This window comes from Nicotiana tabacum, chromosome 10 (assembly GCF_000715075.1).
Source record: "Nicotiana tabacum cultivar K326 chromosome 10, ASM71507v2, whole genome shotgun sequence".
Taxonomy (NCBI): domain Eukaryota; kingdom Viridiplantae; phylum Streptophyta; class Magnoliopsida; order Solanales; family Solanaceae; genus Nicotiana; species Nicotiana tabacum.
In genome coordinates this window covers 137,088,777-137,113,555 of record NC_134089.1, presented here as the reverse complement: position 1 = coordinate 137,113,555, position 24,779 = coordinate 137,088,777, and the positions used below count along the sequence as shown (strand labels likewise).

Here is a 24,779-nt window from a genome sequence, read left to right as displayed (position 1 = left end):
TACTGATTAAGATTCTTCAACTTTATTAGTAGGACATGTCCCCTCCTCCCCCCACAAGGAAAAGGAAGAAAGCGCTCCAAAATGCCATCCAACAGGAGCTAATAGGCTTACCTCTGTTGCCAAATATGTTTATTCGTATCCGGTGCTTACACCAAACTACGACTTTAAAAATATGTTAAAAATACATGCGGTTATGTGAATATCGATTGAGATTAACTTTTTTTTCTTTTACTTGGAATCGGTCTAGTTGGCGAAGACGTGGCAGTGGGTACATGGTCCTTTAAAAACACTTTCTCGTAGTTTTTGGCACGTATATGTGCTTCTTATTCACTGACGTTCTACTTTGCCTGCCACAAAAGTACTAAACTTTTTAAGCTTTTGCATTTTCAATCAGTGACGCCGTTGAGACTTTGTGCTTTCATGGAGAAAGATTGAGACTTTGCAATAAAGAACGTGTATTTGATGTTACATCGACACACAAATTCTACTTCTACATGGCATAATTAAATTAATTGGGGGCTCTTTGTAACGCATTAACAGAAAAGGAAATTTGGGTGGTGGGAGGCATCTTTTTGGAAATACTTTTATGACTTTTAGCAAAGATAAGATGTTTATTTTTTGTTTAATCAGCAGACACAATATTCTATTACTCTATTAATCTAATGCTCTATGCTCTAACTAGTTTTGGAGTCGTCAAAATAAAATAAGCAGAAAGAACACTTTGTTGATTTGCATTGTCCCATTTGCTGTCAAAAAATGAAGAATCCAGTTAACGAACCTCACATATGTAACACCAGCTTCAGTAAGGCGATTTCCCAATTTAGAGATATTCTCTTACCTACTGCGTTTGATACGAGGGAAAGAGTTTTCTGGAATTTTTTATTTTTATTTTTATAAATGACTTCTCTTCTTAAAAATAAGTTCCTAAGAATTGTTTTGATAAAATGACACTGTATAGCCGCTCTTAAAATAACCGAAAAAAATATTTTTGTATGTTATATACAAAAATTATACAAATTTTATACACTTTCGGCTACCGAGTATAAACAATTCTGGCGCGAGCTAAAAATGATAATACCCCTTGTTTTCCAACATTTAGTTAGATTGTAAAATATATTCATTAATGTCTAATGATAATTTTAACAAATCGACTAGTGTTCTAATGAAAATTTGGATGTAAAAATTGATAGTTAATGTCTAAAGTGAGGTCATTAGAAAATATTTTTTAGCAATCAAAGACAAGAAAAAATAACTTATTTTTAGAGCAAGTAACTTTTGTACCTTACCAAAACTTACTTACTCTCTAGAATAGCATGAAATGCAGCTGCTTTTTAAATCAAATCATATTCCTATTAATACCCGAGAATTCCCAAAATTAATTGATACTCCATCTACTAAGCAGAGTAATACTATATGGCACCAACGAACATATATATAAAGAGAAAGCCTTTGATTGTAAATGGAGCAGGGAAAATTTGGGTTTATAATTAGTTATGTCAGCAAAAACATGCTGTGAACATTTGCAAGGGTTGGAATAATGGGGAAAACATAAGAGAAGATATAGAATAATCAGGCTTTTGCATTACTTGTGAAATCACTGCAAGTCTGGCAAGTGCAGTCCGAAAAACGGCATACTTGGCACCCAAAACAAACACAGGAGGTGCAACCTTTACATGATGGAGAACGAGAACATCCTCTGTACACCCTACGGCTTGCTCGTTCTTCTTCGTCATCACATGAAACTCTGCAACACAGAAAAAGCCAGCATTCAAATGAGTCAATAAATTAAAATCATTGACCAATAAGACATTTTGATATTTTGGAAGAACAATATTATCACTTCCTACCTTTTGGTAACAGAAGCAAAGGAAATGATAAAATTAAGTTGCCAATCTACAAGCACATTTTGGTAACAGAAAAATTGAATGCACATCATAAAAGCTTCCTACCACCTAATAAGATATGCATCAGCAAACTCTTCTACATCACTTGGCATTCAACCAACTAATAAGATGAGGCATGCATCAAATACACTCTTCTATATTCACTTGGAACCACAGTATTTCAGATCCAACAGAGTGGAGGAGGGCTCATCGATGCAAACCTTACAATGACATCAACAACAGATTCATTAATGCCTCATATTCTGACTCAATTCTTGGATGGCATTATAAGATTCCAATTCCCACAAGAAACAGTTATTTCTCTCAAGAATAAGTCGCTTGACTTCCAAAATCTAACAAAACAAAGAGCCCTCTAAACTAGACAAGCAGGTTCTGACCATAAGCAAAGACCCCATAGGCGTATGATTAGGAGAAAATAATGGAAATCTTTGAGAGATGCTACTTCTGTAAAAGAAATTGACACTTATTTTAAAGCAGTAATATCTGTGATTCAAATAGGAAAGACGTTCCGATGTATGTATGATATCATACACCTATACATTCTTGGAAGACTTTAGCTAATTCAAGCAGGTTCTTCTCCCTAAATAAAGTTGTTTCGCCTCTCCCTCACGATACTTGTATGCTATTGATCCAGGAATACTTAGGGCTTAGAGGGTGAAAAAGGTCTTCACTTCAAATATATATTTTTATATGCAAATACAAAATGCTATATTGGACTGAGTAATCCCAAACTTCCAAAACAAAATTAGAAGAGCTGCAGTCCAATTATTTTAGCTTGAAATCAATTGAGCTTCTTGCCAATTGGAGGCACTCAATTAGAACAATAAAACTTAAAGCAAGCTACTTTGTCTTACACCTAAAAACAGTCAGATAGCTAAAGTACTGCGCTAATGATGGTTTGCAAGGATTAAGATCAAAAATTTCTTTAAATCCTCCTCAACATGCAAAATGCCAATGTCCAGGACCTATAGGACGAGACGATTGCTTAAAAACAAGACTTCCGGGTAAGGGTGCCTGCCCTTCCCTTCTGTTTGACATAAAAGGTTATCAAGTGCACATTCGACCTTAGATCTTTCATAACTTTCCTCCTATTGCCAACATTCTTTTCTTTCTTTCTTTATTTTTTTTGGAGGGGGAGGGGGTAGAACTAGAGTGGATATGATACAGTAATAAAGGCATACTTCCTGGTATATCATGAAGCTGGACCAAAAGGAATCATCAAGTAAATGAAATAGGAATGAAAATCAGATACAGATCTCACAAAAAAAGGGTAAGAACCCGCAGGATTAGCTAAAGACTTCCAAGACAAACAAACCGCAATTATTTTCCCATTCCATGACTTCTGCAACCATTCATAGTGTAACTTTGAGCTAAAGATTTTGTCTCTTAAGGAGAAATCAACCCGCAGCATGAATGTATAAGAGGGTGGTAAGTCTAGAAAAGGAGGAATAAAAGAATCCAATCAACTAGTATTAAATAAACAAACTTGAATTAGATGAACATACTTGTCATAAGGAATATCAGAGCACTTCCAATGCATATTCGCCAAAGCATCATGGTAAATTCGGCATTCTTCCTTTGAGCGGAGACGGAACCTGCGCTCTTTCTTACACTCAGTGCATCTTAAAAACTCATCGCGATGCACTTTTCCATTTTGAGATCTATGTGACCCATTAGCATGCTTTGAAGACTTGTTATAATATTTGAGCAGTGGAGTCTTTACCACAGGAACTTTCTCACCATTGAGAATGATCCATATATTATTCTTCCATTTCCTTGCAGTTTCTCTTCCAGAATGCTTCTCAAATGCAGCTGGAGTCAGCTTGTCTGATCACAAAACATCAACTCTTAATAGAAGCACAGTGCACAACAAGACTATCAAATAACATAAACGAACAGAATAAGTGGATAATTATCTTTTTCATCAATTAAAAAGAGAGGATATATTTATACAATTCCACATAACACATTCAGTTCTCCACTCATTTTTAGCCAGAGATGGACAAAATCAGAAAACAAAACTAGCAATTGGAGATGAGAAAGCAAATGATGTAGGAGGCAAACTCAAATTTTATGCACACATGAAAAACAAATTAGAATCTGGGTAAAGAAAGTGAACGTGTTATAGAATGCACTTTCCTGTCTAGCACTAGCACATACAAGAAGTATAACAACAGCTAAGAAGCTGACTATCCAGATTCCAGATAGAGAAAGAGCCTCTTGTTAAGTACACAAGTACCAGCGTAGGACTTAAAAATGTACTTTATCAAATCATTCTTGTATTGTGGAATTTTACTTATCAAGTACATAAATGATTCTTTGTGGCTTATGATTGTAATAAAGAAAAGAGGAAACCAAGAAGATACATAGTGAATGATAAAAAGGAGAGATATATCCTCTGACAACTATGCACATATTACAGCCATGTATTCAACCAAAACATTGCACTATTCCCTGGATAAGCTCCCATGAACATACATTATACATTAAGATTTGATTGTTTTAGAAAGTTGCCACGACAAAGTTTTCAACATGGTGGAACCAGTGAGTTGTTCAACCAGAAAGAACACGCTTTGAAGAGTGTTGGTTTAGCAGAACTTCACCTCTATAAGTAAAACTCTGCATCAAAGGTTAGACCTTTAGCAACTAAACCATCAATAGAACATTATCACATAGTATAAAGCAGGCAATGCAGGCTAGTATCTCTAGCTTTGTTAATATGCTTATCAGTCATACCTTAGTACTATATCAGAAAGAAGTTGTTCTCTCTGAGGCAAATTAACATACAGATAAAATCTTATATAGAAAGCACAATGGCTCAAAACCTTAAACGCATAAACAACATCTTATCGTAAAGCGCAACACAGAGTCCACGCACACACACACACTCGCATAACATGCAATTAAGGCAAACCTTCTTGGCAGCCAGGGGTGCATTCACAGGAGATTGCAAGTTCACCAGAAGAGAAAACCCTAAGCCTAGCAACAGCATCACCATAGCGGTGGCTGGTGCACCCACACATCACCTCCACGTAATCATCCCCTCTCTTTACTCCGCTTATCTCTCGCAACTCTTCTTCCGTGAACAACGTGACGCCGTTACTCTCTCCACCATTCTCCATTGATCGATGCGCCTAGTTGTGTTCTCTGTTATCGCAAACCATAAACAAAACAAAAAAGAGGTTTTTAGAAACGCACCCAGAAAGCGTTTCGCATAAAAATCGCAACTTTTACCTATAAGAAACCAAAAGAGAATCGAATACAACAAATGGGTATATCACATCACCCACTTGCCATATATATGCGTATGCTTCTCTTTCTCTATCGCTCTCTGTGTGTGTGCGTGTGTGTCGATGCAAGATAGATATAAAGATTTTTAAGACTGCAAATGCATTTGCAGAGAGAGAGAGAGAAGAAGAACCCAGAAGGAGGAGAGGGGGTTATCAGATGAGAGAAATGGCCTGAGCGAGCACAGCACGCATCTCCAAGGAGTCAGTCCAAGAGATCTGGTTGGAAAAGCGTTGAAAAGGAGGAACTTTAGGGCTTTTTATAGAGAGAATACTGGTTTACGAGGAGGGGGGGGGGTTTGGAGTTAAGGGGGTGGGTGGGAGCCCTTAAGAGAGAGACAACGAGTCCTCTAATAAGATGAGGCTTTTGTGGGGGTTATGGTTTTTGTTTGGTTTAGACAAATGTCGTGATTGAATTTGAGAGTACAGACTTATCATATAAGTACTGCTAATTTCATAATTTGGCCTTACAAATACATCAGTATACAGTTTCTGCATATTTTATAACATAGTATAGGATAGCGAGTTATCATATTTATTTTGAAAAGTGAGAGAGATGGTGTTTTTGGGGAAGAAGATTGAAACTTCACATGGGAAGAGGACGAGGTTTTTGAAAAGTGTACTTGTCCAATATTTTAACCTCTGCTTAGCAGTTTAGGCACTGTTCTCATGGAGGCTTTTAGCTTTTACTGATTTAACAGTGAAGCCAACGCCATCACTTCTATTCAATGTAGGACGAGGACCCCACTTTAGCTAAAGATGGATTTAAGACAACTTCTATCTACTTTATTATTTCTATAACATAGATTTAAGGCGACTTTTGTGAATTTAATCGGCGGACTTCTTTGGATCATATTTATTCTCAATGTATTGAATTTAAATTCTGGATTCGTCTTTATTTTGCCTTTCTCGGAGTCATGATTTGGATGAAAAATCTTATGACAAAACCTAGGGGAGAAAACAAAAGAGTATGATGATGGTGGAGAAATGGGGGAATAGCATGGGATGCAATGGGAGGTGGTGCCCGCTTCAATATACAACAATAACATATATTTGTCTGGGAGGGTAGTGAATACGCACATCTTACACCATCTCAAAAAGATAGAAATATTATTTCCGATAAAATTTCGGCTAAAAAAGTATCTCTCAACAGGTTCGAAAAAGAAAAACAGTAGACCTTGCGTCTTCATTTTATTTCTAATCAAAGCTTTAATTATTGTTGGTGTGCATGCTGAGCCTCGTAATAGTATAGCGACTCGTAGGTCTGTTTTTGGAACCATCATTGGCGACGAAAATTCAAGAGTTTGTATGCCTTATACACCAGACTCCTATTTGGATTTAGTTTTGTTTTTTAAGGGAAAAAGATTCTTTCACGACTCTTGCTTTAATATTTGAAGATAACTCATAAACACCATTTTTTTTTGCAAATTCACAATCCACCAAATTAACTTATATATAGAGGCACAATGTAAAACTCTTAGCTTGACTCTAACGCAAAGTATATCTACTTCTAGTCCTAATTCAAGTGTACTAAAATACATAGTTTCCTTTACGTAATGAAGTTCCCATAAAGTGAATAGGAAAAAAATGATAGAAAATGTTAAACACAAATGAGAGATAGAGTCTGCCATTTGTTTTTAAGAAGAATTAACTCAAATAGCAGCTTACCGAATTTCTTAAACTAAAAATAGCTGGTAGATATATAATATATATAAAATTCATGTTTAACGTGTGTATAATCTATATATACCGAATAGAAAAAGTAAACATCGAAGCTGACCGGCTATTTTAATCCTTCCATATGTGATGAGGGATAAAAATGAGACACGGGAAAAGTTCATAATTGCATAGCAAAAGGTCCTCAAATGGCCATGTGACTCTGTTTTCCCTTTTCCAACGGAAATAAGCCGACTATTATTTCCATAGGCAATGTGGTTAGCTATTTGCTAGCCATTACTGTATATAAGAGTGGAGTAGTATATATATGGACAGCTGCTGCTAAATGCTAATAATAAAAGTAGGCAAGTAGGTGGAGTGTATATATCAGCATTTCACCTTAAAGTGCTCTTGCGTATTGATGCCCTTTTTTAGGATGGTGCTAAAGCTATCTCATTTTAGCATTTCACATTCTTGTATTTATTTGCTCTTCACTTTTTCTCCTTCTCTTTCACTAATTAAAGAAACTATATTTTCCTCCTTGCTTTAGGAGCACCCGCAAAGAGAACATCCCCTTTTTACACAATGGCCAATCTAAAATTTGGTAAAATTCTTAACTCACTCTTCAATTCATGATCACAAAGCTTAAATTCTGAGTACATCATTAGTTATACGTTATTGTCACACTTTTCTATAACAATCATCATTTATAATAATATTTCACTATAACGGTCAAGTTTTCTTTGAAATTGACTTTTCACATTATGTTATATTATATGTTATGTATAACATCATTTCTCTATAGTAGTCATAATTTTTTCGGACAAAGGGTGTTGTTATAGGTTATCCCAAGTAGAGGAAAGTACCTTGGGTCGATCATCCAAAGGGAAGAGAGATCGACGAGGATGTAACACACCGTATTGGGGTAGGATGGATAAAGTGGAGGTTAGCATCTGGAGTCCTGTGTGACAAGAGAGTGCCACCGATACTCAAAGGTAAGTTCTATAAAGCGGTGGTTAGACCAACCATGATGTATGGGGCTCAGTCTTGGCCCGTTAAGAACTCACATATCCAGAAGATGAAAGTAGCAGAAATGAGGATGTTGAGGTAGATGTGCGGGCACACTAGGATGGATAAGATTAGGAATGATGATATTCGGTAGAATGTGCATGTAGCTCCCATTGATGACAAGATGCGGGAAACGAGGCTTAGATAGTTCGAGCATGTTCAGAGGAGAAGCCCAAATGTTCCGGTAAGGAGGTGTGAGCGGCTGGTTGTGGAGGGCACGAGAAGAGGTTGAGGGCGGCCTAAGAAGTATTGGGGAGAGATGATCAGGCAGGATATGGCGATGCTTCAGATTTTCGAGGACATGACACTTGATAGGAAGATATGAAGGTCGAGTATTAGGGTTGTAGGTTAGAAGGTATTGAGTCTTGCCTTACTTCGTACCTTTGTGAGACAAGTCTGGTAGGGTTTTTGTCTAAGATAGCTAGTGACAATATTGTGTCTTACTATTTCGCTTTTCTGTGAAGGACGTATTTACTAGCTATCACTTTTGCTTTGCATCTTTCTTCTGGATTTCATGTTGTTACTATTTTTCCTATGATTTCTGTGGTGATACTAATATTTTCTCCTTTTGTCTTTTTATTTTCTTGAGCCGAGGGTCTTTCGGAAATAGCCACTCTACTCCTTCAGGTAGGGGTAAAATCTGCTTACACTCTACCCTCCCTAGACTCTACTAGTGAGATTTTACTGGGTTGTTGTTGTTGTTGTTGTTATTGTTGTTGTTGTTGTAAAGAGTGTCGTTCTAGAAAGGTTTGACTGTATATGTTTTTTTTTTGGAACCCTAGAGAAACATGCAGCCACAACAGCCTCTGCCCTTCGGGTGAGAACTTTGTGCGCACTGGATAAATCCCCCACTGTGTAATAACCTGCAAACCACACAGGAGATGTAAATCGCACTAGGCAAACCATGTGCGACAGACTCGACCCAGAAGGCATTGAGGAGGGATCGATCCCAGATTATTTGTATGAATCACCGCCCTCCAAACCAACTGGACCATCCCGAAGGACTCGACTGTATATGTTTGATAAGGCATTTCTGGAGGTGAAATATAGTAATTAACCAACATTTGACTATTCTTTATGACATAAACAATAATTAATTTTTCATTTATTATATGTTCTTTTTTTCTCACTATCTAGTATCTACTGTTGTTCATAAGGGCATCCTTCTGTTGCAGACTACCAATAATAACACCCTATTCCATCAGCCCACTCGCAGAGATAGTAGTATTTTAAATGTACCAAAGCAACTTTAATACTATAAAGAGAATCAAGTTGTCATGTTGGGAGGTTGTCTGTATTACTAGTACAAGTTATTATATATGGGCTTAAAAGACAAAAAGGCGCGTGCAGGGGGCCGTCATTTTCTTCCCCTACATATTCTTTTGCTGCTTCCACTTGATAAATCATGAAAGCTGCATTAACCAGAAGCAGAGACTCTCATTACTGAAGCTGCTTATTGTTCAGTTGTGTTTACAATTTAATGCTCCTCTAGCACATCAACTCAAATCATGATGTTCATGAGCTGCAAAATTTTTAGTGCTATTAAAAGAAGTCTGCTGGCAGAGAAAAAGCAGCCTGGTGCATTAAGCTCCAAGGAAGGGTCGGATTACATGAGTCTATTGTACACAATCGTATTTATGCAAGAGACTTTTTTCACGGTTCGAATTAATGACTTTCTGGTTCTAAAATCCAAGCTTTACACACACTATTTATAAGTCATTACCCACTGTATCATATAGTAGTAAATTGTTTACACAAACGTAACGTAACTTTATTCTTCTTTCTGATTCTCTGGCTGTCTGTAACCCAGTTTCAAGCTAACTCTACTTGCTTTGCTGCAGCTTGGAGTACTTGATCTTGCTGCTGTGCTATGTTTTCAAGATTAAACTTCAGTGCGTAAGCTCATCACCCTCCGATTCCCTTTTAGCCAAACTTTAACACCTGAACGTAGAAATTGTCTTTTTCAGACTATCTTTTAATTTCTATACCAGCAGTATTGTTGGGACAATTTTTAGGCAGGGGATTAAAAAAACACTATAATGTCACACTTGAATATGTTTTCTAAATTAATTTATGCAAACTACACAGAAAACGTCAATCAAGGGAATTCAGCAGTTTAATTAAATCGTTTATCTTCAAATTTTCTTACTTCAATGCTTCTATGAAGTGATCTTGAACACTGGTTAAGTACAAACAGTTTTCTTCAACAATCTAACAAACTCAAATCCAGCTAGATGGATAAAAAAGAAGATGATAGTTTTTATTACTTCGCTTTCACTAATTTAAATGAAATGACTACAAAGCTTAAAATACGCTTATTAAGCTTGTAATTATATTGCCTAATAATAAAAGTCATGACCTAACTAACATTTCTGCAACTTAACTATGATATTTAATTTCCTGAAAGTCAAAAACCTAATCTAATGGTTGACTTGGCGACATTGACGCCTTGCACATGCAGACTCATTAATTAGCCACGAATAATATCTTTGACAAAGCAATGGATTTAAAATTACTGAATCCACACTTAAATAACATATAGTTTTAATCAACACACAAATCTTATAACTACCTCAATTAATTTGGGATTGAAGCTAATTTAAAACTAATTGACTTGTTTGTCGTGTGACTTTTCGTTTCAATCTCAACTTTGATAAACTTTTTTGAATATTTGAAATGGAAGTATACATTGAATAACTAGCGAAAAAGTCCAGCTTTGATATAGTTGGCCTCCCATTTTGATTTTTGGATTCGTGCATGCAATGACCAAGTCTGTTAATAATGCTAAACTTTTTATGTAACTATTTTACTTCAGTACACACACATATATAATGTGGCCAGTAAAAATTTACACCTAACTTATATTTGCATCAAGTCAATGAAAGTAAAAAGAGTTAAATTTTATATATATTTATTACTTAACTATGGTAACTAGTAATTCGTATTTTCACTTTCATTTCTACTCCTGAAATTAAATTGTTTGGTTTTGGTATAAATACGGAGTAATTTTTACCAATGTGGGCCCTAACTTATAGTAGGATGCATAATATAACTTTTTCCTTTAATTAGAATCCGATGGAAATCTTTGTTCCATTGATGTAATTAACTGTATATTCAAAGATTTATTTAGTGATGTCGTTGATGCCAGCTTGTAGTGTTTAATGAACAACTCTAATTTTATAGTCCAATGATGGCGAAAAGACTCAAATCCTGTTTGCTAATGATTTATGTGAATTGATTAATATTAAGCTGTTTGTTTTAAAATTTAATGTGTTTATATCTATAATTATTGGCATATCTGTGGCATATTAAGAACTACTTATAAATTTAGAATATATAGTAGTTGTTAATTTAGAAAAAAATGGAATCAGCTGCATAACGTACGTATACTTTATTTTAATGTTTTACAAGCAGTGGTGCTTATATATTGGTACATATACATATATAGGATTAGTAAATGGATAATGATTATATTTGTTATCATCGTAGTTCTTTTTTCTTTCCAACTCGCCAGTTCTTCCTATATTAATTTATGTAACTAGCCCGTTTGGTCGGGTGTACAAAGAGAATTATACTCTCTCTACAATTTAATATAGCTAATACTACTTTGTTTGGTTACCAATACGAGATATAAGGTGGGATAAGAATGAGAATTAGCAATACCTGAACTAAAAATAACAAATAGTACTTATTTTGTTAAGAACGTATATTAAAAATATTAGATATTCATAATAACTCTAGCAAATATTAATTTTCTGTAAGGCTATTTTTCCAAAAAAAAAAAAAAAAAAAAAATATATTAGTAGTTCTTAGGTTGCATGAAATATTTTTAAAATTTTGAAAATGCTACCTCATAGGAATTATGTGTGACATACTAATCTGAATGCAACCTTCTTTCTCACCCTGAGGAAGTTCCAAATCATTAAGGATTCATCTTCTGATCAAATATAAGTAAATAAAGGGGTCATGTATACTTTTTAAAAGTTCCTCTAAATTGTTTTTCATATTTTATTTTTGTTGGGGATGCTACCAACAAACTGAATCTTGTTATGAAATAATAAAAGAAGAAGAAGAGTATTGCAGAGAAAAGTAGGGAGATAAAACTCTTATTGATTTTGGGATGAATTACAATGGAATAGAACCCTCTATTTATAGGGAGAGAGTGACTTAGCCACCAAGTAATAAACCCTAGAATCTCTATAGAATATAGACATTCACCTTAAATAGAATTCTATTTATAACACTCCCCCTTGAATGTCTATTCAACAGATAATGTGCCTCGTTAAAACCTTAACTAAATAAAACCCAATGGGAAAAAAAATTCTAGAGAAGGAAAAAGAGTACACATATCTAACAATACGCCTTTTGGTTGCCTCGTTAAAAACCTTGCAAGGAAAACCCAGTGGGACAAAACCTTGTAAGGGAAAAAGAGTGCAACGCGCATTAACTCCCCCTGATGAGTGTATCATTTACATCCTTGAGTCTTCACATTCCAATCTTGTGCACCATCTTCAAGAGATCGTTGGTAGAGATTTGATAAACAAATCAGCCATATTAACTTGAATGAATATATTTTGCACCTTGAAATTATCATTCGTGATACATATATAATGTCTTCATAAATATCTTGGAATGGCTCTTCAATATCTCCATAGAGGTATTCTCGCTATCACATTATCATGCTTATAGTTATAGCAAGATACATATGTGCACAAATTACACTTATCATACGGTACTTCGGGACCAAGAATTGTATATGCTTCAAGCGATTTAAATCCTTCAAGGATTGTCATATAAGTTAAGTCATATAAGCCATATAATAAACTTTAGATGCATATCAAGTTTTTATGTCATGCTAGACATATAAGATATCGAAAACTGATTGCACATACCATTGACTTTATACTTTCAAGTATTTGTTCCAATATTTTTTCATAAAGACATAACATAGAGATCTCTTCATTCATATATTCAGGTACCTGAATCTCTCATGAGACTTTATGAAGTGTTATGTCATGTGATCTTCTAGATCACTTGCCTCCTTTATTATGATCATTTTGATCATTTGCTCATCTTCTTTATCAAGAAGTTCTATTTGAAACCGATTTGTCTATACGCTTTAAGCGTACCATAGACTTTGTCCTTCTAGGACTTAATATGAGCATTTGCAATAAGAATATAGTTACTTTCTTTGGGTCAGCAAATGCGTCTGGCATGCTTTGCAATATATTGCAGATGCATTATCTATTTATGAACTTCAAGTTCATATTATCTTATTCAAGGATCTATATGTATAAATAATAATTCATTCCATGTAACTTTTTTCTCAACTGTTGTATCTTGTCTCCCCCTCATGTTAGAAAAACTAACGTTTTCCCTCAATTTTGGGAACTCATCTTTGTGCGTTATGGTGTTAATCAATATATATAGCGCACAAAAATAATAACAAGATGGAATTATTTGGTTCCTGACCCCAAACCACTTGTGAGGGGAGAATGTAATATACTTTCGTATATGACCTATATCAAACTGATATAGATAACTTCGTTCTCATAAGTAATATTTTAGCTATTAAGTGGAGGCACTCAATAAATCATTTTGCTAAACCAACTGTGATGTAACCCAACTTATCAAGATAAACTATCTTGGATAGAAAATCTGGAAATTATGCTCTAAATTAAATTATTGAGCAAATTACCTCGCAAACACCAAATTGCGGGTTAATAATAATCGCACATGTAACCATCTCATAGATGCATCTTATGTGGTATACATGGCAGGTGAATGAGCCCATATTCACTTTTGATACTTCCAGCATTCATGGGATTCAATCCCAATTTTAGTTGGTCTACTAATTAATGAGAACAAGCAACCTAGGAGAATTCGTAAAGAACTTTCTAGTTCTTTAATATTTACCCATGTGAATTCTCTATTATTTTTGCACATCATACTTAAATTGATATGGCCAAACTAATTATGTCAACTGAATAAATTATCAATATTGATAAAGTTCAGGTTTACAGCATGACATGTGCAATTATCGATAAACACCAAGTTTATTATGATATGAGTTTTTATATCAATAAACGTCCACTTTAGTGTGGTGTTCTTTTATTTGTGTAGTACAAACTGGAGAATAAAGCAGGTAGCTCTTCACATACATATTATCCCGCTACAAGTTATAGTAATAAAAGATATTAAATCTTTCCTTTATTATAGTCTCAATATAATCAACTGCTTTCGCGTGTACTTTGAAAACTGAATAAGTTTCTTTGAGACTTACTACAAAACAATAAAAGAAGAAGAAGAGTATTGCAAAGAAAAGTAGGGAGAGAGAACTCTTATTGATTTTGGGATGAATTACAATGGAATAGAACCCTCTATTTATAGGGAGATAGTGACTTAGCCACCAAGTAATAAACCCTAAAATCTCTCTAGAATATAGACATTCACCTTAAATAGAATTCTATTTATAACAAATATTCAATTATTCATATTAGTCAATTATACCCGTTTTATTTTAGCGGCTACGTTTACCTCCTATCTATAATTTATAAAGTATAGGTGATTAATCTCATGTGAGGTTTGTTGGCTGCACATGAAAATATTCACTCTAGCTAGTCAATTAGCTTAGCCTGCTTTAGTAGTGAATACTTTATTAAGTAATAGTATCATTAAAATTATTTGGTAGTTTTTATAGGCACCGCTGGGGACAAAGGTCTATGGCGTATTTAACATATGCTTTGTCACTTAATTTTATATAACTTCCATAATTATGGGGGAAATATTAGAAAGGGATTTGTTTTTGATACTCCAATTAGCATGGAGAAGGATGATTTTCATTATTTTCTTTTCTTTTTTAGCTAGTGGAAAAAATATGATTATCATATGCTCAAAGATCGGAGTCGGAATTTGAATGTTATGGGTTTTAAATTCTAGGACAACGACATAATAAGTTATTAGCAACCGAGTTATGAATTTTATTTTTGTATACATTTAGTAAATTTCTTATTACAAATATAGAGTTTAGCCAAAAATTACTGGGTGTGACTAAACTCGTAATTGGCTTCTAGCTCTACCCCTGGACTATTATATATTTGAAAAATTGAGGGTAAAAAAAGATTAACGGTTCAAATATTCAAAGAGTAACTAGTGCTGTCATGTGAGGGGATGTTACCAAATATGGCCCCCGAAGAAAACTGTTATTAACCCTTTGATCAGAAAAAGATAAATCGTTAGATGTTGTTATCAACTCTCTTTCTAATAAAAATTCATAGTATCGTGGTTCATAGTATATCAACCACGATAAGCCAGAGAAATGATCTCTAAAGTGGATAGAAAGTTTCAATTCAATGAAAAATATTTTTCAATTAAAATAAAAGTAAATGGATACCTAACTTCGAGTCACAATTATTGAACACCCTTTGTCAGAAATTTTTATATTATTGGCTTCGCCATTGCGCCAAGGGGAAAGAGCAATTAACCAATTAGAGAATCACCTTTTGTACGTGATTACTGGTCATTTAGTGAAAAATAATGAGAAATTTTCGTAATGCACTATAGTTAGAGCTGTCAGTATGGGCCGGACTGGACTAGCCTAGCCCAACCCACGTGGGCTTTAGCAATTGACAGGCTGGACTGGGCTAGCCCACCATTTTGCTGGGTCTTATAATGGTCAGCCCACCCCACCCCTATGTGGGCCACGGGCCCCCACGGGCCGGCCCATTATTTTTTTTGAAAATATAATTTTATATATTTTTTTAAGTTCTGACCTAAAAAAAGATAATTATTTAAAAGTTAAAAAATTTCTTATTGGAAAAAATTGGCAAAACTTAATAACTTTTTATATTGTTCCAATATATCACAATAAATACTAAAAAGAGTAAAAGATAGGACTATATTTCATTCACTAAAAGTCAAAACTTAAAACAAACTATTCAAGAGAACGTTCATGATGCTTATGAGATATTCAACACATCATCTTCATCAAACACATTTGAATCCGCTTGTGACAAGGTTGTCTTAACATCTTCACTTTCATCTATAATTCATATGCAATATTAATTAGTTAAATATTAAAAATAATTAAATTTTAAAAATTAATAATATTTAAATTCACATAAAAAAATATTACCAGTTTGAGTTCGGAAAAACCTGTGCAGCCAATTTCAAATAGTAACAAGTGTTTGGACATTTTCATAATAAATGCAACTTCTGTACTTTGTAAGAACACGCCACCAATGCTAAATGTTGATTCCGATGGTACAATGGTAATAAGAATGTTAAGTACATCACGCACTATCATTGAAAGATCGGGATATTTTCTAGAATGGTCCTTCCAATACATGACAACATCATCTCTTGAAACTTCTCAAGATCAAGTTTTGGTTTCTCTTAGTAAAGATCTAATTCTGACTTTCCATCTGTAAAGACAATATACTTTTTATTTTTTATATATTTTAAATAAATATTTTATTCGCCCCACGGCCCGGCCCGGCCTAGCCTCAGTCAAGCCTCACGGGCCACAGGCTTACTCGGGTCGGGCTTAAAAGCCTCATTTTTAAACGGGCTCCAAAAATTCTAGCACAACCCTGCTAAATCACGGGCTGGACTGGGCTAGGCTAGCCCAACGGGCCAAGCCCATATTGACGGCTCTAACTATAGTTTAGATTCTAGTAACTATAATTTGCCTATCCAAGACCAGTACCTAGTACATGCGTTGGCATTTTCTTCAGAGTTACATGCCTACAACACAAAAACAACAATTCCACACAATCTAGTGCCCGTTTGGATTGACTTATTGTCACACCCCTTTTCTACCCCACAAAAAGATATAAGTTGCAACGGATTGTGGGTTAAAGAGTTTTTTCAATTAAGTAACAAATTTGAGTAGGGATTATTTTATGTACAAAGTCGCCACTTGGAATTGATTTTTAGGTGTTCCAAGTCACCTTTTATTTGAATCCCTATTCAAAGGAAGATTTGACTCTTTTATTATTGGTATGCGAAAACAAAATCCGGGTAAGAAATTCTATTGATCGGAGAGAAGGTGTAAGGCATTTCCCGAGGCCCGTGGTTGTAGCACGGTCGCTTTATTGACTTAAACTTGGCCTGAATTAATTTTGGATAAACTGTGCCTTATTGGTTTCCGTGTTTTACCTATCCGCTTTTATTGCTCGCATTTATTAAAAGGTGTGTTAAGTAAAACTTAAATTGTCGTAATCACACTACGCAAGCGAATGTGTGATCGAGACAAAATTTATTAATTTATCATAATTGCGCTACGCAAGCGAATCCGCAAGTATGACAAAAGGATTAGAAATTAACTAGAGCTATTGGATATGAGATTATTGAATTAAATTATTGAATGTTAAATATCACGCTACGCAAGTGAGTCCGTGAATAAAAAAGTTAAAACACGCCTATTAGTTGCTTAGCGTTAAATTATTTTTAAAATAATAATAGTTAAGTTATTCATTTAAACAATAAAAAAATTAATTTTATTGAAATTATTTGACTAATCTAAAATGTAAGAACTAATTGAAATTACTTTAAGAGAATGCACTAGCGTATTCTATTTACTTTGTCAACATTAGGCTTGCCAAAATTATTCTTTATTAGGCCTAAAGTATAGTGGACCTTACATGATAAAAAAAACCATATTAAAGTTGCCAATGATATAAGGTACAAATACATATGGAAGCGTGATTAACCACAGAACATAATCCACATTACCTAGATTGTCATGGAAAAGTCAAGCAAGAATAACACTATGTAAACCCTCATACCTTCAGAGAAAAAATGATCTTTAAATTAATAGAACAGTTTTCTAGCAAATGTGGACTTAACAAGTACTAGAATATCATTTTTTAAGTATCACTAAAATTAGAATCAAATTTAGCTTAAAAAATAGAGCTTACACATGAATTCTAAATCTCATACATCACATGTAAAAATAAGGACCCAACTACATGCAGAAAATTATTACTTCATTACCAACTTACAACCAAACATAAAAGATTTTGCAATTCTAAACATTTATTTTCAACAACCAAGAGATAGAATAAGAGGCAGAAGACAACCAAAAGATAGAATAAGAGGCAGAAGAAACTAAAACGATTTCAAGCAATCAAGTCTTCCTCATTCCATTCATATCATGAAAACTACATTACAATGTTTAGAAGACTACCTAGGCTGCAGAAATAGCAAAGGAGGCAACAACGATGAACTTTGTTATCCACTATCTAATAAGCGCAACAAGAGTGTCGAAAATTACAACAAACAAATAACAACAATTTGGAGCAGATAGCAGCAAACTCGTAACAAACAGAAACCCAGAAACTTGAAATCAAAGACAAAGATAGAAGTTGTTTCTATACAACTTCCTCCAAACTAACAAGACCTTAAAAGGAAATTATCTGGAAAAAATCTTTAGTATTTTGCAAGCTCCAACGGCTCTCTTCCCCCCCTTTCTCTGATGTTCCCCCTTTTTTAAAGTGACATAAAGACCCTCCCTTTATAGGAGAGGGCAGCCTTGAAAGTGATTCAAAGTTGCACCAAAAATCTATCCAAAATCATGATAAATGACTATCCTTTTTCACTAAAGTTAGACACAAGTAAGGGTACTTGTACCTCAAACCTACTCCGAATAGTAAAAGGCAACAAACATGTACATTACACTCAAGTATTTAGCTTTTATCAACACATGACTGAAATTCAAGTAAAAACACTCATACTCAAACCAACTATGAATATGCAAAGTTAGGATATGAATTCAATTGCAATTGAACTAAGTACCCGAACGAACTAAACTAAAACTAATCGATTAATGAGAACTAACAATGGGCAATTGAATTAAGGGAACGGTGCCCAAAATACAACTTAAATGAACATTGATAAGCTATTGAACAATGATTAATAGCAATCCTAAACAAACGACTAAGTACCTGATTCGAAAATATTAAGCAACGACCAACATTAAAGAATGTTAATGAAAGTAAACATGAACTAATGATCACGGATTAACAATTAATTGAAAATAGAAAATTAAACTAAAATCTAAACTTAAATGGGAAAAAACTGAAATTACGAAAAAGGGGGAAAGGATTAGGGTGCGAGCTTATACCAAACTCCGGGACATTTGACGTTGAATCGAGCAATGAGATGATGTCGAGGATGCCAAGTAGTGGCTGTCCGACCCCGAGGCGCATGTTTTTTTGGCAGACACTAAACCAATAGATTCCGGCATCTTTCCAAAAGGAAACAAGTTCCTTTGGTAGAAAAAGAAATAAGAAAGATGGAGAAGCAGCATCGGTGGGTAGTGGGGGGTCGCCGGAGTTTCGGGTTAAGACAAATGCCAAATGATAGCCCTTGTCTAGCTCTTTACGTCTATGTATGTGTTGGGAGAAGGGGATGACTCAATCCTCACGAATTTGAGGAAAGATGGAAGGCTAGGGTTTCGGTTTTTGTGAGATTTATGGATTTTGAGAGGGAGTTTGAGGATTTGGGGTCTGGATATGAAAAGGGGGAAGTGATAACTAGGGATTCTAGTTCATTTTACACTTTTTTTTACTTAAGTTTTGATTAAAATGTATACAAAATAGTCCCAAAGGTTTACATGTTGTACTTGTTTGCAGGGTTTGATCAAAAAGATGATAATTAGTCAAAACCAGCTCAAAAAGGAGTGAAACATGCACAAGTACCAGTACAAGTCCAAGCACAGTTAAAACAGATCCACTGCGGCCGCAATCCATTTAGTGCGGTCCGCAGTGAGGAGATTCAGAGAGGTACAGTTTTTGGTAACTCAAGCACTGCACCCGCAAACCATTTTATGCGGACCGCAGTAGCCTCACCGCGACCGCACTTCATTTTGTGCGGTCCGCGGAGATGAGATTCAGAGAGTTATGAAAAATGGAGGTTGAAGCCAGCGTGGTCCGCAAGCCATTTTGTGCAGACCGCATAGAAGCCACTGCGGCTGCGGTGCATTTTATGCGGCCCGCGGTGACCAGATTCAGAGAATGATCAATTAAGCCAAGAAGTCTCATTGCGTTCGCGGTGCATTTTGTGCGGACTGCACTACCTCGTCACGAGTATTTATGTCCAGAAAATTCGGCCTAGTATAAATATTTTCTTTTCACATTTTTAGGGCATCTTTTGTAATCTGCGAATGACCAGAGCACGTGAACGGTTGTATTAGGCTATTTTGAGTAATTTGTAGCTAGATTAACACTAAATCTTCTTTATCTTAGTTTGTAACTAAATCATATGGGTTATTCTTTATCTATTTCTCTATTTTCTTTCATTATTATGAGTAGCTAGACCCATTAGCTAGGGTTGTGGCTCAACCTTAATGTGGGTATTTGATGGGTCTTTTGATTTAAGGCTTAGATGTTTATGGGTAGTTGATATTTGGACTGATTTGTGTTTTCCATGTTGAATTAGTGATTGCAAATACTAATTTGTGCCTATTTGACTTGGGTTCTTCTTGAGAAAGAGAGCTTGAGTCTAGGAAAATCTGTCCAACAAGAAATTGGGGTGTAATCAAGAGATTGATAGCCCCAATTAAAAGGTTAAACCTAGAGATAGTAATACCCGACTTGAGCCTATATTGCTTGCACAATTTTGACACCCAATTGGTCTTGAGAAAGTCAATTAAGGCAAAGTCACTCAAGCTACCGAGAGGTATAGAGTGAGTAATTCCGTGCATTGGCTATATCGCAATCCCCAACATAACTTCTCTGCCTTAGGCTTTAGATCCCGTCAAGTATTCACCTAGGAGAAAGTCACTTCCCTTGTGCCCCTTTTACTATTTAGAAAACCTTTCAAGCAATCATTTTTAGTTTAATTTAGCTTATAATTAGCATAAATATTAGAGGTAACAACCAACCAAAAGATGATTGGAAGAGTAATCAAGAGCACTACGCATCTCTAGTTTAGATAGGAATCCAATTCCCACTTCTAGCTCCCTGTGGATTTGATCCCGACCATCTCGGGTAAAAGTTGCTTCGACCGCTCTCGCCACTTTGTAGTGGTATAGGGTTGGCTCCGATCACTTTTTGGCGCCGTTGCCGGGGAGCGAACGGTTTTGGCTATCTATCTAAATAGTTTTGTGTATTGTTCTTCTTTCCTTATGCGTTACTAATCTGTGTGTGTCATATATTCAGGTACAAAATGGCAGCAAACAACGCACCTCTTGGAGATCTTACGCCGGGGGAGGAGGTAGATGACAATATTGATGATGAGGTTCCTATTGTACCTTAAGGACAAATGAGAGGCCACCAGGCCGATGATAATATTCCAGACCCTCCCCTGCCACCTCCAAGAGTGGCTGCTCGAGTGCTTCCTAACCAAGGCTATGCTAGTGCAATTGTCTCACCCCGGATCCGGGCGGGCAATTTTCAAATTACAAATATGATGCTGACATTGTTGGAGCAGCGAGGGTATTTCACGGGTGCGCCCAATCAGAATGCTTACAAACATCTCAAGGGTTTCATGGATACTTGTTGGGGGAGCAAGCAAACTAACGTGTCAGAAGATGCACTTCGGTTGAGACTATTCCCTTTCTCACTTAGAGGGAAGGCATTAGATTGGCTTGAGCGACTTCCCAACTATTCCATAACTACTTGGGATGAGTTGGCGGATAAATTCATTGCAAATTTTTCTCGCCGGGGCACATGGCAGCATTGATGGATGAGATCTTAGCTTTCAAGTAGGAGCCCACCGAACCATTACATGAGATATGGGAGAGATACAAAACCATGGTAAAGGAATGTCCTAACAATGATATGACTGAGGCAATGATACAACATACATTCTACCGGGGCATTGACACAACAAATTAGTGCATAGTGAACCAACTGGCTGGGGGTAATTTCATGAAGTTGTCCTATGATGAGGCTTGTGACATTCTTGATGAGATGACTGACACGTCCTCCACTTGGAAAAGTAGAGCCAATGTTCCACAGGGTGACCCCACGGTCACTCACTTGCACAAAGAGCTACACGATCATGGGCAGGGAATAGCAGAGCTGACAATAACAATGAACCAGCTAGCAAAGGCACAGTTACAACAGGTTCAAAATCAGCACCAAGTAAATGGTATGGAGGGTGTCAACATGCTAGTGAACAAAAGAAGACAAAGAGGTCAATAGAACCAAGAGAGTTCGGATCAATATGACAATGATTGTGGTGGATTCCAAGATGATGGTTACGATGGACAAAATGAAGAAGTGCAATATGTGAACAATTATCAGGACCAAATGGGCAATTCTTCCAACCAGCAACAGTGAAGACCCCAAGGCAATTGGGGCAATCAACAACAACAAGGGAATAGTAATTGGGGGAACAAAAACCAAAATTCCAATTGGGGCAATCAGAATAATAATTAGAACAATCAGGGTAATTGAAATGGCAACAACAACAACTGGGGTAGTAACAACAATCAGGGTGGTTGGAACAATGGCAATCAAGGAAATCGGGGGCAAGGCTTTCAAAGGTCCTCAATATATCAACAACCGAACAATCCACCTCTATTTCCATCCCAAGGTCCTAGTTCTTCCAACAATGAAATGGGGAGAATTGAAATGATGTTTGAACAAATGATGAAAAAGAATGCGGATTCTGATGCAAATTCTCACAATCCTTGAATACTCGCCCTAAGGGGGCTCTACCAAGTGATACGGTAGTTAACCCAAAGGGTGGGAACAATCATGTTATGCCGGTAACTAAAAGAAGTGGACAAGGTAGTGATGTGCATGCATCTAAGCAAAAAGAAATTTTGAGTGATAAAGTTGAGTTACAAGGAGATGAGATTCCTTTGGTGGTTGAAAATGTGATTGATGAGAACATGAATGAGGAAGTGAGGATTGATATCCAAGGTGCCGAGGTGGAAACTCAAAATGATGTGAACCCATCTAGGGAACACGTAATAGACATGCCGGAAATGGTTGTTTCTAAAGCCAAGGCTCCTTTGCCAAGTCCACCTCCACCTTATCCTCAAAGGCTCGCGAAGCAGAAAAATAAGAATCAGTTTAAGAAGTTTATTGACATGATGAAGAGCTTATCCATTAATGTGCCTTTGGTGGAGGCTCTAGAGCAAATGCCGGGTTATGCTAAATTCATGAAGGACTTGGTGACAAAGAAAAGATCCATGGATTATGAAACTATCAAGATGACCCACCAAGTTAGTGCAATAGTGCACTCAATGGCCCCGAAGCTAGAAGATCCCGGTGCTTTCACCATTCCTTGCACCATTAGGAGTACGGACTTTGCAAAAGATCTATGTGATTTGGGGGCAAGTATCAACTTGACGCCCTACTCAGTTTTTAAGACTTTGGGTATTAGGCAACCGAGGTCGACATCCATGAGATTGCAAATGGCGGATAGAACTACGAAGAGACCATTATGTATTATTGATGATGTCCTTGTCCGGATGGACAAATTTATCTTGCTAGCTGATTTTGTGATCTTGATTGTGAGGTAGATTATAAGGTTCCAATCATATTGGCAGGACCTTTCCTTGCTACTGGGAAGGCCTTAGTTGATGTGGAATCAAGGGAAGTCACCTTCCGGGTGGGTGATGAGAAAGTGGACCTTCATGTGTGCAAGTCAATGAAGCAGCCCAATAGTTCTGAAGCGTGCTCTTTTGTGGACCTTGTCACGATAATGATAGTTGATGATACCAGTGCAATGATCAATGTGGAGGACCCTCTAGAAGCAGTTTTGTTGAATCTTGATGTAAATGCGGATGAAGGCCGAGTGGAGTACGTTAATGCTTTGCATGGAATGGACTCTTACTCTTATGAGCCTAGAAAACTCTCTTTGGATCTTGAGAATCGGAAGACTCTACCAACAAAACCTTCAATGGAGGAACCTCCGGTGTTGGAGTTGAAGTCGTTGCCTCCACACCTCAGGTATGAGTTCTTCGGCCCTAGTTCAACTTTGCCAATTATTCTTTCCTCTTGTCTAACTAACATATAGGTTGATGCCACATTGGCGGTGCTCCAAAAGTGGAAGAAGGCAATTGGATGGACCTTAGCTAATATTCGGGGGGATATGCCCTACATTGTGTATGCACAAGATTATTCTGGAAGATGATGCAAAGCCCTCCTTGGAACATCAAAGAAGGTTGAACGAGGCAATGTAAGAAGTTGTGAAAAAAGGTTGATCAAGTGGTTGGATGTCGGGGTTGTGTACCCTATCTCTGATAGCTCTTGGACTTCGCCGGTGCAATGTGTGCCAAAGAAGGGTGGAATGACCATGGTTATAAATTCGCAGAATGAGTTGATTCCAACAAGGACTGTCACCGGGTGGAGGGTATACATGACTATCGCAAGTTGAATAAAGTGACCTGCAAGGATCACTTTCCATTGCCTTTTCTGGATCAGATGCTAGACCGACTTGCTGGGCGTGCTACTGTTTCTTGGATGGGTAGTCTGGGTACAACCAAATCTTGATTGCTTTGGAAGATCAGGAGCAGATAACCTTCACTTGTCCATATTGCACCTTTGCCTTTTATAGGATGCCTTTTGGGTTGTGTAATGCACCGGCTACATTTCAGCGGTGTATGATGGCCATTTTCACCGATATGGTGGAAGATATTTTGGAAGTGTTCATGGACAACTTCAGTGTTGTGGGTGACTCGTTTGATGAATGTTTGAAAAATCTTGATAGAGTGTTGGCTCGTTGTGAAGAAACTAATCTTGTTCTTAATTATGAGAAACTAATCTTGTTCTTAACAGAGGTTGTTAACCGCACAGTTGAGATGTACTTGCGTTGCTTTGTGGGAGGACAACCGAAGCAATGGGTGAACTGGATTTCCTAGGCAGAATTCTGTTATAACACTTCCTATCATACTGCATTGTGT

General features: G+C 36.3%; 1 protein-coding gene across 2 annotated transcripts; it reads right to left on the bottom strand.

Annotated features, from left to right (window-relative positions):
• Window positions 1-1,431: 1,431 nt before the first annotated feature.
• LOC107788465 (protein ULTRAPETALA 1-like) lies at window positions 1,432-5,807 on the bottom strand. Of its 2 annotated transcripts, none has more exons than XM_016610148.2 (4): window positions 5,139-5,807; window positions 4,819-5,051; window positions 3,410-3,731; window positions 1,432-1,744 (listed from the first exon to the last, which is right to left on the bottom strand). In XM_016610148.2, the coding sequence occupies exons 2-4, from the start codon at window positions 5,024-5,026 to the stop codon at window positions 1,570-1,572; spliced, it is 705 nt and encodes a 234-aa protein (XP_016465634.1). In that variant the 5' UTR covers window positions 5,027-5,051; window positions 5,139-5,807; the 3' UTR covers window positions 1,432-1,569. The 2 variants fall into 2 exon arrangements, with proteins under 2 accessions (XP_016465634.1, XP_016465633.1); XM_016610147.2 differs by having other exon boundaries at window positions 5,326-5,505.
• Window positions 5,808-24,779: the final 18,972 nt, after the last annotated feature.